General features: G+C 39.8%; 1 protein-coding gene across 3 annotated transcripts in view; it reads right to left on the bottom strand.

Moving 5' to 3' along the window:
• The window catches only part of card11 (caspase recruitment domain family, member 11), a 278,081-nt gene that overhangs the window by 95,210 nt on the left and 157,970 nt on the right, over positions 1-24,901 (bottom strand). For 2 of the 3 annotated variants that reach the window (XM_087997712.1, XM_043711897.2), the window contains exons 9-15: positions 21,581-21,760; positions 19,407-19,455; positions 16,035-16,123; positions 7,792-7,901; positions 6,107-6,127; positions 3,151-3,218; positions 2,330-2,462 (exon numbers count right to left, since the gene is read on the bottom strand). In XM_087997712.1, coding sequence (XP_087853838.1) covers positions 2,330-2,462; positions 3,151-3,218; positions 6,107-6,127; positions 7,792-7,901; positions 16,035-16,123; positions 19,407-19,455; positions 21,581-21,760 — 650 coding nt within the window. The remainder of the gene's footprint in view (positions 1-2,329; positions 2,463-3,150; positions 3,219-6,106; positions 6,128-7,791; positions 7,902-16,034; positions 16,124-19,406; positions 19,456-21,580; positions 21,761-24,901) is intronic. The other variant, XM_043711898.2, reaches the window with a different exon arrangement.

Genomic DNA, 24,901 nt, shown 5'->3' with positions numbered 1-24,901 from the left:
CATCCAAGGCCCCAAAGGAGCCTTCCACATTCATCAAAGTTTTACCTGCACATCATCCAATATCATTTATTTTATCCGTTGCTCCCGATGCATTCTCCTCTACATTGGAGAGACTGGACACCTCCTAGCAGAGTGCTTTAGGGAACATCTCCGGGGCCCCCCCACCAATCAACCCCACCTGTGGTCCAACATTTCAACTCCCCCTCCCACTCTGTCGAGGACATGCAGGTACTGGGCCTCCTCCACCGCCGCTCCCTCACCACCTGAGCCTGGAGGAAGAACGCCTCATCTTCCGCCTCGGAACACTTCAACCCCATGGCATCAATGTGGATTTCACCAGTTTCCTCATTTCCCCTTCCCCCACCTCACCCCAGCTGCAACCTTCCAGCTCAGCACCGCCCTCATGACCTGTCCTACCTGCCTATCTTCCTTCCCACCTATCCACTCCACCCCCTCTCTGACCTATCACCTTCATCCCCACCCCATTCACCCACTGTACTCTTTGCTACCTTCCCCCACCCTCCTCTCTGACCTATCACCTCCATCCCCACCCCCGTTCACCTATTGTACTCTATGCTACTTTCTCCCCACCCACCTCTCATTTATCTCTCCACTCTGCAGGCACCCTGCCTCTATTCCTGATGAAGGGCTTTTGCCCGAAACATCGATTTTTCTGCTCCTCGGATGCTGTCTGACCTGCTGTGCTTTTCCAGCACCACTCTAATCTAGACTCATTATGACTGTAACCAATCTATGATTGAAATGTAGCCAGAATGTTCAGTGTTCTCCAAGTTTCTCATGTGTGAGCCTGCTAACTAATACAAATGTGACAAGTGTATACAGAACAGCTTATGATTGAATAAAATTACAATCTCTATTGCTGCTTCCCATTAAAATTCATAGATTTTACTCGCTATATAAAAAACATGAGGTAGCAAATCGGCAACCTATTTGACTCCTCATCTGATTTTCTTTCACATACTGTCTTGTGAAAGTTGGTATTCGGCTGACAATTTACTGCCTCACCCAAAGGGTGCTGTATAGAGCATGCATTGTTTATTTACAGCAAAGCCTAATGTTGCCACGCAGAAGCAAGGATATTACACAGTAGTGGTGACCTTTTCCACTGTCTGTAAAGTTAGTAGAAACCCTACCTTGGTTGTTTATGGGAGGCCTGACCCAATTTTACGTGCACCAAGCAATTAGCTGACTAAATGTCAGGGATCCCATTTATTGAAGAGATAATCAGCCACCATTACAGTGTTGACCAATTGGATGAGAGCTTTAGATCACCTGGGAGCAGTGACCACTGCTGGAATTGCAACAAAAGATTTACCAACAACAAAGCAGGAGGCTGTAGGACACAGGTATATGAGGTCAACTTGCTAGGGTCACTCAGACAATTTCCCCCACCTGGCATGTGGTCAACAGTTGTGAGGTCAGAAGAGTGCAACCTCTATGGGGAGCTGAGGGGTTGAAGCAGGTAGAAGTGGAATCCTCTCATTACCACAGCCCTGTTGCTGGTAAAATGCTAGTGGTGGCAGGCAGAGGCAAAATGGCACTTACTTGAATAGTCAAGGACCTCAACTGGTCTAAGAATAGATGGACCATCTAGCACCAACCCCTCCCACCCCATCCCTAACTGGTGAAATGCCAGTGGTGGAAATAGAAATGCCTTGCTTTTGGAACTGACATCCCAATCTTCATTCCTCAAGCTTTTTAAGAAATTGCTGGATTTACGTATACTCACTTTTTGTAATAGGTTAAGTTCTGTAGTGAACAATAGTCTTTGATTGACTCCCAATTAACCTCCTTGATGCTGAATTGAGCATTTAAACTTTAGAGTCTCATTGCTCTGGTGGGAAATAGCTTTTGGTGATTTTTAACATGTCAAAATTCAAACTTTAAATGGTTTTCTCCTTTCTGTTTATATTCTCACCTAATCCCTTCCTTTCTCTGCACCTGATTTGACAAATTCATTCTCCTTGTCCATTGTTCCTAATTCTTTCACAAGTCTCATTAAAGACATATTTCATCCCAAAGGCCCCAGAGCTTATACTGCATTATTATCTCATAGCTCTAGTAAGTTATTCAGAAAGATTTGAAATATATAAAACAAATTAGTTAACAGGTCAGAGAGTGAGATCCTTATTCCAGAAGAATGTGACTTGGAATGTATTTCTTATTGCATAGGCATTAATTACAGTTCCAAGGAATGCACAAAGCACAAATATGTAGGAAAAAATGATGGGAAAACAAAGATCTGTATATTCAAAGTGGAGCAATGCTACTCAGAACACATTAGAATTCATTATTTATTTACTCATACCTTTCCAAAGAGAACTTTCTGAATATGGAGTCCATATGGTCTAATTCACATGAATCTAAAGCTTCAGATTGATGTGATGATGAAGATGAATGTATGGATGGTGGTCCATGAGAGATTCTGTCCTGATATTCATCTGGTTCACAACATTAACATTAATGAATAGCTTGTCAATATTGCACAGCCGATTTGACACTAGAAACACAGAAACTTAGTGAAGACTATTTCAGACCCACTGCCTATTCCACCATTTGATCAGATCATGGGTGAGTGGAATCTTAACTTCATCTGCATATCTTTGTCCCATCACTTTTAATAATTTTGTCTAATAAAAATCTGAAAAGTTCAAAATTGAAATTTTCCATTGGCCCAAATCCCTGGCCTTTTGTGTAAAATAAACGCATCTTGAGATCATACTCGGGTGGTCTAACTCTAATCTTATGTTCCCCTTTACAGGGGACATCTATCAAATCTATCAATTGCTTTAGTCATCCTACATGCCTCAATTAGATCATCTTCATTCTTTGATACTCAAAAAAATACAAGTTGAGTCAAAATAACCCATTCTCATAAATTTAACTCTTGCATCCAGGCCTGATTCTGACGAACCTGCACTGTACTTGTTTCATTTCCTTTCCACCCGGAATTGAATGTAATCTAATCAAAGTTTTATATAATTGCAATATAGCATCCACTCACCCTGAACATGTGGATCAAGTACTACCATTCCAATTCCAAAATGGATTGCACAAGTCTATTATAAGTGAAAGGTGATATTAGTCTAAGCTTCATTAATTAGATAATTAGTCAAAATGCAAACGTACCATCTGTTTCCGTTTGCATGGCATCAAAGGTGTAACAGCAGATACTATCATTGTCCTCCTCTGTTACACTGTCAGAAATAAAATGACAAGTAATGTTTTAGAGAAAAGGGAGAAAAGAGAACCATTGTATTTGACACAATGTACCATCATCTAGTCAACACTATATTATTATAAAAATTACATGGAGCAATTCCAACATCAACAGATCACTGCAAGGTCATTGTCCAGTTATTACCACAAGGCCCATATCACCACTTCTCCAGCTACTGAAAGATTTAACTAGCAGACCTTAAAAGGATAGGACTGCCGCACTTCATTCCCTTCTATACTTTCCTACAGCCTCTCCTCAAATGAGACACCCCCATTGGGGTAACTGGTCAGTTTTCCTCCCTAAGTAACTCGGCTTACAATTGTTTGTCCACTCAAAAATTTCTGCTCCTCAACAAAGTATTCATGAGGTCCAAGCCTGGAAGTGATTTGGATTTCTTGGTAGTATTAATTTGGTAGGTGCCAGGCCAATTTCACAGCTTAGTGCACATAAACCAAATCTTCCAGTGTTTCTTGAATTAATTAGATTCTGGACTGAAGTGACAATCAAAATGCTTAAAGAAACGAAAATCCTAATCCTTTCAAAAAACTATTGAATGAGCTCCACGAATTACTCTGATGCGAAGTATTACAGGAAGGATCCCAAATCCTTATTTGGTAATTCAACCAAAATAGCAAATTCTGAGAAAACAAATGAGGTAAAATTTATTGTACCCCCTATGGGCGGTGATATTATTTAAATTGTGGTATGGACAGCTTTCAGCTGAATACTCATCTAGTGAAGGATTCACCGTGCAAGAAACACAAAAAGCAGACCTTATGGAATTGGAAAGAGGGATTTTAACTGAGTGCCATTCCCCACCCTTACTGCCAATCTCTCATTTTCCAGTGTAATCCCTGTCATCCCTGTGTTGTTTGATGATCCTGGACCTAGGGTGAGTACATGACCAGCAGCAGCCACCTTAACTCCATCTGAAATGGACAGGTGCCTCCTGGTATAATTTCTGAGTGGTCTAAGCTCTAATTTTCATGTTAGATCCTTCATTGGCATTTAGTGGAGCCGGTATTCCCAAACAAAAGAGAAGCAACACAACAATCCCATCAGCTCTCCCCGTTCTCTACATCAAATCGCATCCATTGATTTTCTAAAAATTCCTATATTATTAATTCATAGAATCCCTACAATAGAAGCAGGCTATTCTGCCCATTGAGTCCACACCGACCCTTCAAAAAGCATCTTCCCCTGACGTACCCCAAATCTGCATTTCCCATGGCTAATGCACCTAGCCTGCACATCCCTGGATAATATGGACAATTTAGCAAGGCCAATCCACCTAACTTGCACATTCCTGGATTGTGGGAGGAAACCAAAGCATCTAGAGGAAAATTGCACAGACATGGTGCGACTGGCTGTGTGGAGTTTGCACAGTTGCCCGAGAATGAAATTGAATCCAGGTCCCTGACTCTATGAGGCAGCAACCTAACCACTGAGCCACTGTACGACCCCTGTTAAGTTAAAAAAAAGGACACAACCTGTATAAAATGGGAATAACTAATAGTACTTTAAAAAGTATATCTATGAAAGGATTAGTCCAAACTTATAGCTTTAGGAACAACTCCTTGATTTTCACTTTCATGGTTTATGGGGTGATCCAAAGTTCTCAATTAGAGGATAGGCATGCAGGATCATATTTTAATCTGCATATGCAACACATCTGATTAGGTTTGTCCCCAGACAGCAAAGCAGTGCCAATGGTGTTGTTTGACAGCTGATTTAATTATGTTGTCCAAACATTTTGGCAAATGCTTCTTTGAAGTGTACGTAAAGAGAACAGTGTATACTTATAGATTCCTTCTCCATCACAAAAGCCCTGATGGAGTGACAGACAGCGCATCAGTCAGGCTACTTGTGGTCAGAAGATTTGGCATTTCCAATTATTGTGTTAATTAATGACTTGCAAATCAGAAACACCAATAGAGTACCTTGCTGCCACTCATTGTCAAGTTAAGACATGACAAACGAGTGCTGGGAAATGACACTAAAGGGCATATGTTGTCCACTGAATATTGTTTCAGCAAGGAGTCACCATCTTCAGGAGAGAAGAAACAGGAAGATAACAGTGCCCAGAAACAGTTACAAAAACATGAATTTTAAAATGTTTTTCAATACATAACAAGATGCATATGTATCAAAGGGAACACTTGCAGAATACCATGCAGAAATAAAATCCTATCACACAGGGCAATGTTTCCTTTAGCATGAATTATTGCTTTGTAATCATAAAAATCAAAACAAATGACAACTCTTTCCTGCAGTATATTAAGCTGACCTCATATTGTTCAGTCACCATGGAAACAAATGCATAGGCTTTAACACAAGTGGCAATAGCAACAAATCACCTCTCATACAGGTACATAAGCTCAGAGGCAGAGCTGGTGCGGAGGAGGTGGGATCATAATGACTGCAATTATCTTTGGGGTTAGCCAACATAATTTACATTTGCAGGTCCAAGTAAACTTTGATGCCTGATTTTGGCCTCCTTTTGAATTGCAACGCTGCACAGTTCCCAATTTCAATCAGAAATGGCGACACTTGCCATTTCCCAGCTCAGTCCCATTTCTGCAAGTTGGCCAATTAGCGGACTCTACAAAAATCCTTACCCCTCTGTGCTCCCCATTTGCTATTCCCCCAACAAGCAGGACAAATCTTAGCTTTGCCATGTGAAGCTTATATGCCCAAGTTAATAGGAAATAAATGTCTGTATTGAAGATGTAATTAATGTGGGAAACTCCTTCAAAATAGCTAAACATTTACAAGCTAAGCGTGGAACTACACACAAGGGATGTGACAAGCATTTGCAACAGGCAACTCGGGTTACAAAACCAGGACAGTTACATGAGAAATTACCTGTATTTCTTCAAACGGGCACTGAGGAAAGGGGTGAGGGGGTTGGGGAAAGAAATCAAAACAACCATATAACTAGATGATTACGTAAAAGATGAAAATGTAGTCTTACACAACATGAAAGATTTTTGAATTTACATTTAAATATCAGGTGGTGAAGTGTGTTCATACACTGTCCCTTTAAATTCAGATGGAAAACATATTTTATCTCCACTATCTCTCAGAGCTGTACTTGAATTGAATGTGGGTAATCTCAGCTCATTTGTGTGAGACACTAACATAATTCAGTACAATGTATTTGTAAATTGGCATTCTTTGTTTTGCATTGTGCAGGAGTGTCACACTGGAGCTGTGGAGGCAATACATCTTGGCTTAAGTGAAAGACACATTGTTGAAGTTGGGTGAGGGAGCATTTATTTGCATCTAAAAATGGTGCACAAGCCTTGGGAGTACTTGATCCTGACACTGGATAACAAAAACAAGATAAAGTCTTTCATTTCAACATGACCAAATATTCATTACAATTACAACAAAAAAAAATTCTCATTGCATATTGGATAATCAGAAAAATGGGAAAGTAAATACGAAATCTGATCATTATTCAATGTTGTACATTTGCTAATTAAAAAAGACAATACAATAATAGGAACTAAAATGAACACAAGGAAGGACAATTTCACATTTATATGAATTTTCAGCAGAGGAAAATATCCTAACCTAAGTGAAATTCAGCTTACAAATAAGCTCTATGTCCAGTCTTGAAGCTTTAATTTAGAATTAGATCAAACATCTACAGATGTACATTTAGATCAAACATGTATATCTATCCCTACATCTAATAGGGATAAATAATAGGCAGATCAATGAAAATACACCTTCTCATGTCAAAATCTGAGGGAAAGGTTGCTATTTCAACTTTTAATGATTCTAATCTTATCAACGAGTACATATTCAATGAGAATTAAGGGATGCCAGTGGTCTGCTGAAGAGTAGTGTTTTGGGTGGAAATTGTCTGTTAAACAACTTCATTGCTGCTCAAAGGTTAGGGAAAGAATCCACTAAGGCAGTCCAATGAAAGCATGAGTTAATTCAATCAAATTATTTATAAGTATAATATTTGATCTAAGTGAGAGAAGGGTCTAGAGCCACATTGCAGGATATTACCAAGATTGGAAAGTTAAGAGAAATAATGAGTAAATTAAGAATTAGGAATCAGGTGAATTAAAAAAATGTTTGTTTGTAGAATGAAGTGATGACTGTGAGAGTAACAGGCTGTAGGGATGATTCAGGATGGTGAGGAGTTCCATAGTTGCAAATTTCTATGGAAGTGTCAAGAAAAGGAAAATTAAATAATATGCAGAAGAACTCGAATCTTGAGAAGGGAGCAAAGTGATAGGAATAAAACGGAATTGTGTAAGCTGTTTCGGAAACCAGAAAATTGCTTCAAGATTAGTTGGTTCTTTGACAGATGTCAACATAATCCAAGATGATATTTGTTGTGGTACCAGTTCCATATATGTAGAAAGGTTGCAAGGAGCCTATGGTCCATTACCCTCCTTATAACTAAAGCAATGGCAACTAAATGTGATCTACTAGCAGTAGTACCTGCTTGGCCAGGACAATTTGTATTAAATTTTGATGCTCTTGGATATCATTCACTGCAGAACTAATAATGGCATGTGTCTTACCTTCTATGGGGCATCTCCCGGTCTTCTTCTCTCGTCCTTCGCAGAATTGAATCATTGCAAGGTGGTTCAGGGGTAGTTGACATGACGCTGGGGAATCGGGGTCTCAGGGTCTGTTATAACACAAAGAAAAGGGTCTGGAAATTTTCTGAACTCGATAGTTGAATCGGAAATGAGTCACTGTACTGGGAAGCTGTGTGTTTTAATTTTAAACAACAGGCTGGTTCTTTTTAATCGCATTGATTAAAAGGACCCTCAGCTAAAGATAATTTTTTTTAAAAAAGTTTATTTCTGATCTGTAATTAAATACATTGGCCTGACGTTTACTAAAAATCAGCCAAGTGTCAAGTTTAGAGAATTTCATGGATAGTTTCTCACAGTGAGCTCCAGCGAGTTCCTCATGGAGTCCTCTGCAGCTCGTCTCATTATGTGTACCCCAAGTCACAACGATGCAGCGGCAGAAGTACTCGCCTGTGCAAGAATCTTACCGGATTCACATTAGCAATGCCATACTTAAAGCCCAGCTAGCCTTTGGGTCAAACAGTGCCAGCCATGAAGAAATCTTCATAGTACACGCAGTGGGAAAGATATCAAAAAAGAAAACTTCTGAGGGTACATAGGTAGCACTGATGACATCTCATTGGAAATAGATTCACACAATAGTAAACATACTTCTGTATTACACTATCTTCTGTCTGATCAACTGTCACAGCAACTGTAACAGTAAGACTCAGACTACCCATCCTTAGCACCATACTATGTTAGAAACCAATCTGAAGTATTGCTAATTTTTCCCAAATGCTTAGCATAGCATAACATCATGTCATAGTTAAAACAGCTGATATGCTTGGACAGGTTGATGTTAAAAAGGAGGATGCGCTGAAAAGTTTGAAAAACATAAGGATAAATACATCCCTGGGCAAGATGGGATATACCCAAGGTTACGACATGAAGTGAAGGAAGAGATTGCTGCATCTTCGGCAACGGTCTTTACATCCTCACTATCCCCTGGAGTAGTGCCAGACGATTGAAGGGTGGCAAATGTTATTCCCTTGTTTAAGAAAGGGAATAGGGATAATCCTGGGAATTACAGAGCAATCAGTTTTACGTCTGTGGTGGGCAAATATTGGAGAGAATTCTGAGAGACAGGATTTATGATTTCTTGGAAAACTGTAGTTTGATTAGAGATAGTCAGCATAGCTTTGAGAGAGGCAGGCCTTTTCTCTCAAGCCTTATTGAATTTTTTGAGGATATGACAAAACACATTGATGAACATAGAGCATTGGATGGGGTATGCATGGATTTTAGCGAAGCATTTGATATGGTTCTCTATGGTAGGCTCATTCAGAAAATAAGGAGACATGGGATACAGGGAAATTTGGCTGTCTGGATACAGAATTGGCTAGCCTATAGCAGACATGGGGTGGTAGTAGGTGAAAAATATTCAGCCTGGAGCTCAGTGACTAGTAGTGTTCTGTGGGGATCTATTCTGGGACCTCTGCTCTTTGTGAATTTTATAAATGACTTGGATGAGGAAGTGGAAGGGTAGGTTAGTAAGTTTGTTGATGACACAAAGGTTGGTGGAATGGTTGATAGTGTGGAGGGCTGTTGTAGATTATAACGGGACATTGATAGGATGCAGAATTGGGCTGATCAGTGACAAATTGGATTCAATCTGGAAAAGTGTGAAGTGATTCATTTTGGAAGGTTGAATTTGAATACAGAGTACAGGGTTAAAGGCAGAATTCTTGGTGGTGTGGAGGAACAGACAGATCTTGGGGTCCATATCCATATATCCCTCAAAGTTGCTATCCAAGTTGGTCGGGTTGTTAAGACGACGTATGGTATGTTGGCTTTCATTAGCCACAAGGTTATGCTGGAGTTCAATGGAGCCCTGTTTAGACCACACTTGGAATATTGTGTTCAGTTCTGCTGCCTCATTACAGGAAGGATGTAAAGGCTTTAGAGAGGGTGCAGAGAAGATTTACCAGGATGCTGCCTGGGCTGGAGGGCATGCCTTATAAAGAAAGGTTGAGGGAACTAGGGCTTTTCTCATTGGGGCGAAGAAGGATGAGAGGTGACTTGATAGAGGTGTACAAGATAATGAGGTGCATAGAGTGAACAGTCAGAGACTTTTTCCCAGGGCAGGAATGGCTATCACAAAAGGGCATAATTTTAAGGTGATTGGAAGAAGGTTTAGGGGAGATGTTAGAGGTCGGTTCTTTACACAGAAAGTGATGGGTGCATGGAATAGTAGTAGTGGTAGTAGAGTCAGATACATTAGGGACATAGACACATGGATGATAGTAAAATTAACAGTATGTTTGATCTTAGAGTAGGATAAGAGGTCGGCATAACATCAAGGGCGGAAGGGTCTACTGTACTGTACTGTTCTACGTTCTATTAGGAATAAAAGAATGACTAGGGTAGGAATATGTCCAGTCAGGGATAGTAGTGGGAAGTTGCGTGTGGAGGCGGAAGAGATTGGGGAGACACTGAATGAATACTTTTCTTCAGTATTTACTCAGGAACAGGGCATTGTCGTCGATGTGAATACTGAGTCACAAATAAGTAGAATGGATGGCTTTGAGGTATGCAGAGAAGAGGTGTTGGAAATCCTGGAAAAGGTGAAAATAGATAAGTCCCCTGGGCCTGATGGCATTTATCCTAGGATTCTCTGGGAAGCAAGGGAGGAGATTGCAGAGCCATTGGCCTTGATTTTTATGTCCTCTTTGTCGACAGGAGTAGTGCCAGAAGACTGGAGGATAGCAAATGTGGTTCCCTTGTTCAAAAAGGGGAGTAGGGATAACCCTAGTAACTATAGGCCGGTGAGTCTCACTTCTGTTGTGGGCAAAGTCTTAGAGAGAATTGTAAGGGATAGGATTTATGCACATCTGGATAGGAATAATGTGATCAAGGATAGTCAGCATGGTTTTGTGAAGGGCAGGTCGTGCCTCACAAACCTTATTGAATTCTTTGAAAAGGTGACGAAGGAGGTTGATGAGGGGAAAGCGGTAGATGTGGTATATATGGATTTTAGTAAGGCGTTTGATAAGGTTCCCCATGGTAGGCTACTGCAGAAAATACGGAGATATGGCATTGAGGGTGAGTTGGAGGTTTGGATTAGGAATTGGCTGGATGGAAGAAGACAGAGGGTAGTAGTTGATGGCAAAGTTTCTTCATGGAGTGCCGTCACTAGCGGTGTTCCGCAAGGATCTGTTTTGGGACCATTGCTGTTTGTCATTTTTATAAATGACCTGGAAGAGGGGTTAGAAGGTTGGGTGAGCAAGTTTGCGGATGATACGAAAGTCGGAGGAGTTGTTGACAGTGAGGAAGGATATGGCAGGTTACAGCAGGATATAGAGAAGCTGCAGAGCTGGGCAGAAAGGTGGCAAATGGAATTCAATGTAGCTAAGTGTGAGGTGATTCACTTTGGGAAGAATAACAAAAAGATGGGGTACTGGGCTAATGGTCGGATACTTGGCAGTGTGGATGAGCAGAGGGATCTTGGTGTCCATGTACACAGATCTCTGAAAGTTGCCACCCAGGTAAATAGTGCGGTGAGGAAGGCATATGGCGTACTGGCTTTTATTGGTAGAGGAATTGAGTTCCGGAGTCCTGAGGTCATGATGCAGTTGTATAAGACTCTGGTGCAGCCGCATCTGGAATATTGTGTGCAGTTTTGGTCGCCATACTATAGGAAGGATGTGGAGGCACTGGAACGGGTGCAAAGGAGGTTTACCAGGATGTTGCCTGGTATGGAAGGAAGATCGTATGAGGAAAGACTGAGACACTTGGGGCTGTTTTCATTAGAGAAAAGAAGGTTTAGGGGTGACTTGATTGAGGTGTACAAGATGATTAGGGGGTTAGATAGGGTTGACAGTGTGAACCTTTTCCCGCGTATGGAGTCGGGTATTACAAGGGGGCATAGCTTTAAATTAAGGGGGGGTAGATATAGGACTGAAGTTAGGGGTAGGTTCTTCACTCAGCGAGTCGTAAGTTCATGGAATGCCCTGCCAGTAGCAGTGGTGGACTCTCCCTCTTTATGGGCATTTAAGCGGGCATTGGATAGGTATATGGAGGATAGTGGGTTAGTATAGGTCAGGTGGGCTTGGATCGGCGCAACATCGAGGGCCAAAGGGCCTGTACTGTGCTGTATTCTTCTATGTTCTATGTTCTATGAATATGGAAACATCACATATTGTAAATCCTTCAAACAGTTGATGATATTAGCTTTTATTGAACTACAGGAAAAGCAAACATTAGTAACAAAAAACAAAAAAATTGCAATTCTTTTTGGAATGAAACTTGCCTTTTGAACAACAACTAATTTGCAGTCATTGAATGATGACATACCCCATCTCACATCTGTGAAGTGAGTGTCAATTAATTCCTGTCTGGCTTGTTGTACCTAACACTACACCACTCTATCATTCTGAAGGTGAGGTTGCTCCGACTCAATCTTCCTTCTCAGAAGACTGCTTCCACTCTCCCAGCTCTTCAGCATTCATCACATCCATTTCTTTGTCTGTTACAGTTATGCAGAGCACAATACGCAAATATTACATTGCAATATATCTGGAGCATACTGTAAGGTCTCTCCAGCCCAATCCAGGCATTTAAACCTTATCATCAAACGCCTATCTCTGTTCCATTACAGCCTTGCAGAAGAATGGGCTGCATTGTATCTCTACTCCACCTCAGTCAGGGAGTTGCACATCAGTCATGGTGGCAGAAGGTGTGCCATGTCTCCTCACAACCCTCCTTTGAAATGCCAATTCTGGCATTAAAATGAAGCAGGAACCTGAGCGTGCCAATGATATAGGCATCATGTCAATTTACATGGTATTTGATGCAGACTTCCAAGCTGTGATGTTGATGACCACAGATGACTTGTATTTTTAATGAATGGAAGCCTTTTTTCTTGATGAAGTCAGCCATATAATGATATGGCATGTTTAATGAATTGGGCACAGCCTTGCACCTAAGGGAGCCAAAGTTGGTAAAGTCTACTGTCAGGCTGTAGCATTGATCCTGTCATTGGCAAACAAGATGGTGGTGTGATCTGGCACAAATTACAGCAGTAACAGCCTTTGAAAATTTGGGGTTTGAGGATTAAATGACTTCACAAAGGTCCCCAGTGATTCCTTGGAAGCAGCCAGTTGCATAAAACATTGGTGCACCTTGACTGTCACCGGGCTTGAAGTCCTGTTCCAACAGATGGCACAGTTCTGAGATATTGTTAACCAGAAGAAATGGCATTGAGGATGATGGACTCAAACTTCTGTACCTCCTCTATATCCTGAGGTGATCTTGCACTGCAACTTCTTCATTTGGAGGCGGTTCAGCAGCAAGCACTGCAGGTCTTGGTCTTGTTGGACCATTTATTTTTCCTCCATTTCTCTGTACATTCATTGCATTTTCCTTAATTGGGACAGACAGAGATCAGTCTGAAGTAGCCTGGCCAAAATTCAGGCATTGAATCAATTCATTTGAAATGAATCAATTCAGATCACTTCAAAATCTTGAGTGAATGGGATGCTCACCATTTGAACAATGATTGAAGTGGACACATTAGCATCATGTAATGTTTTGCGCAAAGGCAGGCCCTTCACTCAGAATACATTTTCCACATCTCTCAATTCTGTGGAAATCTTTACATTTACCAATTCCTTCAATTTATAAGCCATCAATCATTGATATCCTCTTCCTCCTTTTTCCTTGAAATCTTCAAAAAAGAAAGAAAGACTGAGAATTTAAGATGTGCTCTAGTAAGATTCTCTAGGTAGTACTTAACATGGCCTGTAAAAGCCGGAAAGGTGACAAAAGGACTTAATTAGGTGCAAGCAAAACTCTTGGTTTCAGACATCAGGTTGAGTTTATGAGATAAAGCGGATGACATGCGAGTGATGGCTCAGCTTTCTTGGGAAGCAGTTTCTGACCTGTACATGCTGCTACAACAAGCCCAGTGGTTTTGGTGGGAACTAATCTTCCATTCACTGATAACAAGCTTTCCAAGTACATGAATTCTTGCACTTATACTAGATTGTTTTCCTTCCATGAATGTGTGGAGAGCGCAATGGTGATCCACCACTGAAAACAGCCAAGAAAATGCCTCAAGTTGGCATTAGCACAAATAAACATCAACAGCATAACAGGAGCTTCTGTCAAAAGGACAGGATTCAACAAGGCAGAGAATGGCAAAATACTTATACCAAGCACAGCATAAACTTTGAAATAAAAGTGAACTTTGGCAGAACCAAAGCGATGAAATGGATTCTGAAACTAATTTTCTTGCACAAAAGCTACTGTGACTAATTACTCAAGTGTATGGTAACTGTCAGACAAAGCAGTTGGCTAAAACCTAACTTTCTAGTTCAAGTTGAGATCTGGTGGGACATTGATTCATTTGAATTAAACGGACAGATGCATTGTCATCATCATTTCATCAACTTCCCAATTTCAGGTTTTCTTTTTCAACTTCCAGTGTTCCTTAGCTGTTACTCACAAAGCTCCATGCAGGCAAAAATCACCAGATAAGACCTGGGTCCTGACCCCACCAATGAGGTGGCTTAGATTAGATTACTTTACAGTGTGGAAACAGGCCCTTCGGCCCAACAAGTCCACACCGACCCGCCGAAGCGCAACCTACCCATATCCCTACATTTACCCCTTACTACGGGCAATTTAGCATGGCCAATTCACCTGACCTGCACATCTTTGGACTGTGGGAGGAAACCGGAGCACCCGGAGGAAACCCACGCAGACACGGGGAGAATGTGCAAACTCCACACAGTCAGTCACCTGAGGCGGGAATTGAACCCGGTCTCTGGCGTTGTGAGGCAGCAGTGCTAACCACTGTGCCACCGTGCCGCCCTTACATCCAGGGGCAATGGGTAAGAACTCCTATTTGGATTTATATACTAATCATTCCTCACAGCATACATGGAATTGTCTGCTTGATTTGCAAAACATCTTCACTTCCCGTCCAAAACAGCTCATCAAATCGGTTGCCTAAACATTTTGGTCAAGTCAGCACTGTGTATTTTGGACCATAATAACAACAACACTGCTCGCATTATGCTGTTTTTGTACAGAGGTTCATCTCTCCATTTGCTCTCCCTTTTCATTATAAAACAGTACAGATGGAAGAGAACCTTGGGGTCAAAATAGAGGAAGGAAGTGGTGAAGCAAAGAATGGAGAATACAACTGAAATATCATTGTAAGGCAACTATTAATTGCTTGTCAGTTTTCACTACTGCCTATTTTCATAGATTGCCTGAGGGGGATTTTCCTTGTGATTCACATCAAATAGAACAGATACTATCAAGTAAGTAATAAAAATAATCCTGACTTTGCTGTATACTGCATTAGTCTTGGTGTCCTAACACCAACAATAAAAGATTAGCTTAATATAGCCAACAGCTTTTTCTGTTAACTTAGAGTACTGAAAAACATTTTGAAAAATAGCCATGTCTTTTCCTTTCTTTAACAACAGAGAAAGTGTTACTTGTTGCAAATTTCATAAATTAATATAAGCTTGCATTGTTAAAACAACGTTCATGATATCAGGATATTACAAAGTATTTTATTGTTAATTAAGTACTTTTCAAAGTGTAGGTACACTCATACTGAAGGACCTATTTTCTTTGCACCGAGTTGGGAAGGGCCTTGAGACATACTGTACAACAAAAACTCTGCATAATTGCATGTTACTATTCTCTATTGTTTTGACTGTTCGATTCATATATATCTTTACTTTGTCATATTTATTTTGTTGGTGCCTGATCTACAATATTTGGGCATGCTGAATGTGGAGTCAGCTCTTTCAGCTGTACCCTTCACAACTTTGACACCAAGAATACACTTCCTTGCACTTGCTCATATTTCCCACTAACTTCCTCCTGATTAGTCAGCGTAAGTTTGGTGGAAAATTGGCAAAGCTGCCATTTACGTTGTACATCCAGTTTTCCTGAAGGGAATTTCAGGTGATTGAATTTCCCCTAGTGGCTTACAGATTTTATTGGGCTTTTTGTATTACTGACTTTACTGACTCTAAACAGCCAAGGTATGACACGGGCAATTGTTTTGCATTCAATATTTACTTTTCTGACAGTTCAATCAGAATATTTCTCAAATCACAGAAATTTTGTTTTTGATGCCAGAATAATTCTCAAAGGGTTAACACAACCAACAGGTAAAATATGCGCAGGCAAGGTTACACATAGCTGTCAAAGTTACTTACCATTGTACTCAGAGGATCACAGCCATTAATGGAGTTAGGAGTTTCCATCTTAGTGCTGCTGACATCTGACAAATCTTCATCTAAATAAGCTGGAAATGGGAAGAGGGGTTCAAACATCAGGAACACAAGATATATCATGAGGACAGAGCACAATATACAAGCTGCCACTGTTCCTTTTATCTCATTCCATTATGTCATCAATCTGCTCATTTTGTCAGTTAAACAAGTAATAAAAGCAAAAAAAAGCATAATTTGCAGAATATGGGTGGAACCAAAATATCATATGCACTCAAACATTTGACGACAAGCCTGCCGGTAATCTTTACACCTGAGGGAAGAACAAACTTTCAGAATTTTGGGCAGATTTCATCAGGTTAGGAAGCAAAACATGTTAACTGTCTTTTATAGGATTACAATGTACAGCTAAATTTCTTGTTAGAAAAGTCATTATACATACTTCAATGGAAACTTCTCAAATTTCAAATTAATTAGTGGAGTCTCAATAGCCTGAAATATAATCACAACGTGTTGTTTTCAACATTTTGGCATTATGTCCACACTGTTAAAAGGACCTCCACAAAAATTTAGAGTGATTACATTCTTAAAGCCAATGTTTTGGAGAATTGAGGTTTAAAGGGGCACAGTTTTCACAAAGATGCCCTCAGCAAAATGATTTTTAAATGTCTGCTTCAATAACTTACATAAATTATGTTGCATATCTGCATACAAATGGACGAAGTATTCTCAATTTTTTTCAAAGCCAGTGTTACCTTTAAAGCAGGTCCCTCTATAATTAAAACCACAAACACTAGCTATTTGATGCATGGACCTTGACTGAACAATCTGTGCTAATTTATTTTTTTCCTTCCAGTGAGTCCTTTTAAAAGAATAATCTATTTTGCAGCTCTGATCTCTTGCTAACATTGCCATGACTACCATTTGGAATCAGAGTTTCAGCCAGACCACCCAATATGCATTTAATGTAGCACCTCAAGCTTTCTAAAAAAGAAATGGTGCAACAAATTGCGACAGAAAAATGCCTACTGTGCTTTTGTTTAAGGTTTGTGTAAGGCTAGATTAAAGTAGGCTTCTCCAAAATTCCTAAGAGTACAAATAAAATTAAATAGATGCAAACAATGAGAACATACAACCAAACATCCAATACAAAAAAAAGCACCAGTAATACTTTGGCCAGAGTGTGCTTAGAATGTAAACTCAAGACGACAGAGTATATTGAGATGAATAATGTTGGTTCACTTTTGGAGAAGCAAGATACTTTTCTTCAGTTAGCACTGTGAGGACTGAAATGTTTTTTCTGCTACAAACCATTTCCAAGATATTGATTTCATTTCTCTCCTCATAACTACCTGAGACTGAATCAGTGTTCACAACCTAGCTGATCCCAAGATGAACGTCTGAGCCCATGTTGTCATAACATTGCCCAACTCTAGGAGAAAGTGAGGACTGCAGATGCTGGAGATCAGAGCTGAAAATGTGTTGCTGGAAAAGCGCAGCAGGTCAGGCAGCATCCAAGGAGCAGGAGAATCGACGTTTCGGGCATGAGCCCTTCTTCAGGAATCATTTCTGAAGAAGGGCTCATGCCCGAAATGTCGATTCTCCTGCTCCTTGGATGCTGCCTGACCTGCTGCGCTTTTCCAGCAACATATTGCCCAACTCTACCCCAGTCTTAGCTCATCTGCTGCTGAAACTATTATCCATGACTTTGTTTGATCTAGATTTGACTATTTTACTATATCCCTTGTCAATCTTCCACTTTCTACCCTCCATAAATTAGAACTCATCCAAACCTTTAATTCTCATGTTCTTCCTCACAGCAAATTCCAGTTCCCCACTATCCTTGAACTCTCTGACTTACACTGGTTTCCATTTAAACAGTCCCTTCATTTTAAAATTGTTATCCTTATTTTCAAATCCCTACCAAGTTATTATTCTTCCTTTTTTTTAATCATTTTCTTTAGCTATAAAACCCTCCAAGATATCAGCACTCCTTTATTCTGGACTCAAGTACTTCCAATTTTAATGGCCCCATTGCTGAAATCAGCCTCTACATCCTGTCAACGTCTTAAACCCTTGAATTCCTTTTCTTAACCCATCAGCCTCTTTTCTTACTCTGTCCAGCTTTTCAGATACTCCTTAATGTCTCACTCTTTGACCAAGCTTTTGGTGATCTGCTGCTATATTTCCTGATGTGACTCAGAATTAAATTTTGCTTAGAATACTCCTCAGACCATGGGACATTATAAATGATTAAAGGTGCTAATTAAATACAACTGGTTGTTTCTTCAGATGATATTGAAAGGAAAAGAAGGGTATAATTAAGTGAAGAGGAATAAAAGAAGTTTGTTTGGAGCACAAAAAATGGGCACAGACATGTGGGGCCAAATGACCTGTTGTCTGAGCTGTTAATACTACACAAAAAAAAGACAATAGTAGATTTACTCAGCAAGCAATCACCATCCACAGAAAGAAAAGTTGCTGTTTCACATGTAACCTTTCTACAAAATTGTTTTATGTTTTGGTTCTGTAGCCTGATCTTGTGAAAGGATTCCTCTTCCTTATCTGAAAAATCAGGAGGCAAAGCAGAAATAGGGTGATTTACACTTTTGTTTATCATTGCTCCCCAGGTGCCCGAAGTTCTGGAGTGTGACTTCTGAATTGAATTCTGCATTCCTGAACTCTAAAGGTGAATTAGCATTTACATCCTTCACTCAAGTAAAAGCTTAATGACCCAGAGCTTACACACATTAAACATTTGTACACTTGTTTCAGACGATGCACATTTTAAAACTTAAACATTTATATCAAGAGGAATTGCATCTGGAAAGGTATCTTAGACCAGTGTGGAAATCCAAGCTTGTTATTTTTTAAATACTGATTCCATTGAGGTTTCTGGCTGAGCGAGAAAAACAGATATAAAATAAAGTTACTATTTCTCTTTTGGTTTTGAAAAGAAAATATGAGCATCCGAATTTGAGGGGCAAGACCAGTTGATCCATAATACCTGTCCCATACCATGAGAGCCACAGCAGCAGTAATGAATAAAAACCTTCTGGTTGAGGCAAAATACAGAGAAATTGCCCAAGGCCAACAAAAGGAAAAGTCCTTTCCCCAAACAATGAAAGTCCATGAAATCACAAGGGCCAAGTATTTCTTATGTTTTCTAAGTGTCTGCTTTATCAGAATATAATACATCTTCTGATGAAAATGTTTCTTTACATAGTTGGTGTATTCCATCTTGCTTTATTGGCTGAGAGCCAAAGAGCCCAGTAGGCCAAATATATACAGCCTTTTTGCTAGAAGCCTTAGAAAGTATATCTTCAAACTGGAAAGTTTCTTTTGTTGTCTACATACCTTGGTAATCTTGTTGCCTGGGAAATGTGCATGGTGATTTCGGCCTTCCCTAAATTTTATAAATAATAAAAAATTTAAAATGGGGCATTTATGTGACTACATTGTGAATAAATATTGTGCAGTATGCACATACATATTTCATTGCCAAACTTCCATGCAATATTTAACATTTAAAATAAGGAACAACAGACATTAATGTGCACACCATGGAAACAGTTGTTCACTTATGGTGCAATTATTTGGCAGCCAGTCAACAATCGAAGCAATTTAGGGTCTTCTGGTATTTTAGGTGGCTTTTGAAGTAGGAGAGTGAGACATGGCAAGAGTTAAATATTGAAGAGGGAGTGCCAAAATATTGGTGCATAGTCACTCAGAAAAATAAAAATCTGGCTGACAGAAAGAATGGGAAAATAAAAATAGGATAGTGGTGGAGAAATGGAGCCACATCATGTGAAGCATGAATCAAAGAAATGGCTGTGTCAGGCAGAAACAAAGACTCAAGGATTTGAAGAGGATAGTGAAACTCTAAAACAACGTACTGATCTCCAAGTAACCAGTGGAACTTAGCAAAGGCACACGGGTAATGGAGATTCAGACTTTAGTAGAAATAAGAACAAAGGCTGTAGTATTCTGGCAGATTTGTAATTCATAAGACTGGGATGGGGAAAGAAAAAGGCCTGGTCAGGAAAAGGCTGCAGAACACAAAACAAAACTAAAACTGCTGAAAATCTGAAATATAAATTGAAAAATCTGTAATCATTTAGTAGATCAGTCAGCAGCTGTTGAGAAAACAGATTAGTTAGCATTTCCAGTATAGACTCTATAACAGAAATTAGATTACACGAAAAACAATGAGAATAAGAGAAGAGGAACGGAGACATGACAGGGGAAAATGTGATTTTAAAGTGATTCAAAAGTTAACGAGTGAGAGTTAAATGGCTGAAATAGTATAAACATGAAATAGATTAAGAAAATGCATCACAAATGTTGGTAAATGGGATTAGGTTGAAGGTCAGGTGTTCCTCACATGCAGGTGCAGATTTGATGTGCAGCATGCTTTTATGCTTCTGTAAAGGAAATTAATAGCATAAGACTGCGCTTTCTTTGATCAAACACAATGAACTAAATAGTAAGCCTAAACATGATGATTGAAATAAATGCATTTGAGGCAATTTTGACTTTCAGTATCCGAGAGAGAAGCAATATCAATTCAGATGGTCCATTATACATCTCGCCTGATTATCAAAACTATTGACAGTCAATAGCAATTGATTTTTTTTAAAACATCATGCAAAGTCAAGTGACCCACACTAGGTGTAGAGGAGAAAATGAAACAGTGTCTGATTTTCTTTGAGCAATTTAACATGAGTATGTGCTTGGCTCCATTCCAGTTTTGGCATACTGGAGCATGGAGCTGCAGGCTGTGTATTTGTGACCACAGATTGCACTAAGTTTCTATTTCAATCTTGTTGCGTGGAGCGGAGTCAAGTAGAAGTAAGGGCTTTCTTTCATAGGAACTAGGGATAGCAGATAAATGAACATTAGTGCTGATCCAGAGGCTGATGTCCATCTTATGGGCTTCAGCAGGGAAAAGTGTGGCCAAGGGAGAGTACAAAAGAATGAAGAAAACAATAAAACAAATAAGTAAAGGATACTGGGTGAAGTGCTCACTTTGAGAGCCCGGTTTAGACACGAGGGGTGAATAACCTTCCTTCTAAGACGTGACAGTTCTGTGCCATAAATACATGCATAAGTGGCCTAGATTACACCATTGCTAACACCTCCCATTGCCGAGAAGATATTGTATTGTAGTCCTGTCTCAATTTCAGATCATTCATAATTTTTCTTAATTACAGTACAGGTTAGTTGCAATTACTTATTTTTGATAGATAACTAATCAAAACAAATTAAAGCAAGCATTTGCTTTATGGTCACATTCAACCAGAATTGAAATGAAACTGCATGGACACCCGTCACATCAGCAGTGTGAGGAGTAAGGCAGCAGTAAATAGAATCAGTCATAGTAACCAGCTGTTGGTAATCACTCAGAAAAAAAGTTAATATTTCATGATGAAAGCTTTGCACATTTCAGTGTGACTGAAGATTTATATGACAAGGGCAGGAATTTCACATGAGCCTTCTTTCGCTAATCTTACAAATGAATAGTTACATACAATTCCATAAACTTTAAGGTTTGGTCTCCGTCTCAGTCGTGGCTCCTGCACAAAAAATTCATTGTCTTCAGGCGATTCTTCTGATGTTGATGAACTCGCCTGCTCTTGTCCATTCCTCTTCTGACAGGAATGACACAAAGTCTGAGAGATAACAGTGACTGGAATATTCCGTGGCAGGCTCTGTACAAGTAGACAGAAAAAAAGTGAAACTTAGATTGATCAAATCCTCCTCAAAAACATTTTTCTTTTGGGACATCGTTCCCACAAAGTCTCCCCTTTTCTTGTCTTCTCCCACAAACTGAGGAATTATTCCACACAATCTAGGTGTCCTCTAACACTCTACTCAGCCAATTATATTTTATGTCTTATAAGAGACAAGTAGTGACAATCAATTCTTTGATTATGGAGAGCATTATTATACTGCAGGATCTTAATCACGTGCCATTGTGAAAATACGTGCTGCCACATAAATAAATGCAACCACTCACTCTGTTTCCAGTGAGGATTGCTGAATAGTGATTAGGAATAGAAGTGAGTCTCTTTTTTAATGACTCATGATACTGGGCAGCCCATTTATCTTTCAGAGAAAGGTTCTTCAACTGTGCTTCTTGAAAGGATTAATTTTCTTTTAGAGATCAAGCACATCATTTTTACACTCTTCCTTTGGTTCTTCAAATACATACGACAGTACTCGACTTCAGACCACAGAATAAATGAAATGATCTTCTCCAATTAAAAGGCAGAGGAGAATTAGAACATTATGTTAGGTACAATATGAAACCTTACTGCAAGATGAATTATGAATAATTCAGCAGTGTCCATAGAAGTAATATGCGTTTCCATGGATGATTATAAATGAAAATGAGAGATCACTTGCAGGAGTGAATGAGAGTGTGGGGGATTTAATGTCACCTTTGTTAAGTTCTAGACATTAACTTTCCAACAGCATAGTCCTTCAAACTCCATGAAAATCATTATTAGAGCCAAAATGAGTTTCAAGTATTTCTAAGCCCAACAGGCTGCACTCTATTATATTCCCAATTGAATCTTACAGGAGTCTGAGGAACGGATGAGAAATTCAGCATGACCCAATCTCAATGCTAGGAGCAACTAGCACTACCTCTTATGCTTTTCACAAATGGCAACCATGTATTTTTGGTTGAAAGCTTTGTTAATGGTCCAATTCCTCTCATTAATATTCACCCTTCTGTCATACCAAACCCACCAAAGAAGTTAGATCTCATTAAAACTCAACAAGGAAGTTACAGCAGGTGCCAAGCAGATTCACCTCGCTGTTTGCTCTGAACAATGTCTGTGTTGAACACAGGGCACTAACATCTCAGGACACTCTCCATGGGCACCAGCTACACACATTCCACATCCACAGACATTGGCATCCATTATGTGCCAGCCTCCTACAACCCTCATGGCACATCTCCAATCCACTTTGAATGCCGTTGCACATCTGGACTCTTTATTCACTGTCAAAGTGCTCACTCATACTAGGCCTACTTGGATGCTCACAGCATCCCTACCTTGCCTTGGCTTTTTGCACATTGCCTCCTCACCCATTGGTACAAGGCTCATATTACATCTGCATTGCCATGCTATTTCGCACAGATACAAAGGAAGGCCATTTGTCACGGTTGTCAGTTGGCCTCAGCCAACTCAGAGTCCAGCACATTAAGTCAAAGACAGCTTCAACAAACAGTCCAGGAGCCTGCACATGGTCAGTCAAGGTTTTTGGGGCAGTCAGAGTCAGGGTGATTTCCACATAAAGGATGAGGAGCTGAACACTGGGCAGCTCACCACCCCCCTTGTGTATTACTGCCCTATTGTGTGCTGCTTTTATGGAGCACAGAAACACACTTCTCAGTCCAACTTCTCCACGCCACCCAGGTTTTGCAAACTAAACTAGTCCCACTTACCTGTTTTTGGCCCATATCCCTCTAAATCTTTCCTATTCATGTACCTAGCCAAATGTGTCTTTTAAATGATGTAACTGTTCTGGAATGAAACAGAGGCATATATTTAGGGAGCTTTACAACTATTACTGGATTGTTTATATGGTACACAAATACATGATTTTATGGTAAATGTTACACAGTGTTGCTACTGTGCACTTTTGATGGGTGCAGTGCCAATCAAGGTGGCCAAGATTGAGACACTGCCCTGACTCAATTCACATAGGAATCCTGCAACCTGCTATCTCATTTTCAGCTTGACTTGATCCCAGATCAAAGATGTAAACGTAATCTGCCATCGCCTTATGCCATGGAAAATCCAGCATTAAAAATGGTTATAATCATGTTACAACATTAAGTAATCTATCAAATCCACAGAGTGTCTTCTGAAAATACTTGCACACTCTGTGATGTACATACAGGTAATAAAAATGACAAACCACTGCTTAATGTTTTATTTCTGATCAATCTTTTAGATTTGTGACTCATGCTTGTGTCAATTAAAATTGGAAGACTAAAGGATTTAAATATATCTTATAGATTACACTAAATATAGACATGCAAATGAACTTACAAGGAGAAAGTGAGGACTGCAGATGCTGGAGATCAGAGCTGAAAATGTGTTGCTGGAAAAGCGCAGCAGGTCAGGCAGCAGGTCAGGCTGTCTTTCCTGAAGAAGGGCTTATGCCCGAAACGTCGATTCTCCTGTTCCTTGGATGCTGCCTGACCTGCTGCGCTTTTCCAGCAACACATTTTCAGCTCTTGCAAATGAACTTACACATACAAATCTCTGTGTTCATCAGTTTTACAAACTTTTGTGTTCTGCATAATTTGCAAAATATCTGAGTTCTAACAATAATATATATCTAACTTTATGTAGTTAAGATATCCTTGGCTTGCTGTTTACTAACTGACCAGAAGTGTCACTGTTGTCAGCAGCTGCAGAAGGACTATGGAGTTTTTCAAATTTTGTGTGCAACCAAGGGAGAGAGGAAGGCAGGGAACTGAAATATCAATTTCAAAATACATTTATTTCAATTTTATTAAGTTATGACACACAGCACCTTTTCAGGGCAGTAGCACTGTTCACTAGAAGACTCACCGTCTCTAATGAATCAAAAATACTGGCAAAATGTGAACCAATTTGATTTTACGTTCTTTGGCTATACCGGAGTTCTAGCTTTTGCTGTTTTAATTATTTTACTTTAAATTTAATAATTTACTTTTAAATGCCTTTAGTATGAACCTAACTTCAACAGACAGAGAGAGGAAAGTCAAAGTATCTAACAGCGGCTGGCAAAATGTCTGAAGGGAGATGGGTTGGAATATGTGTCTGAAGACTACCTTTATGATCTGG

This window comes from Chiloscyllium plagiosum, unplaced genomic scaffold, assembly GCF_037043375.1.
Source record: "Chiloscyllium plagiosum isolate Xiang-an unplaced genomic scaffold, Cpla_swu_hap1 HiC_scaffold_20, whole genome shotgun sequence".
NCBI classification, from domain to species: Eukaryota; Metazoa; Chordata; class Chondrichthyes; order Orectolobiformes; family Hemiscylliidae; genus Chiloscyllium; species Chiloscyllium plagiosum.
This window is presented reverse-complemented; position numbering and strand designations above follow the sequence as displayed.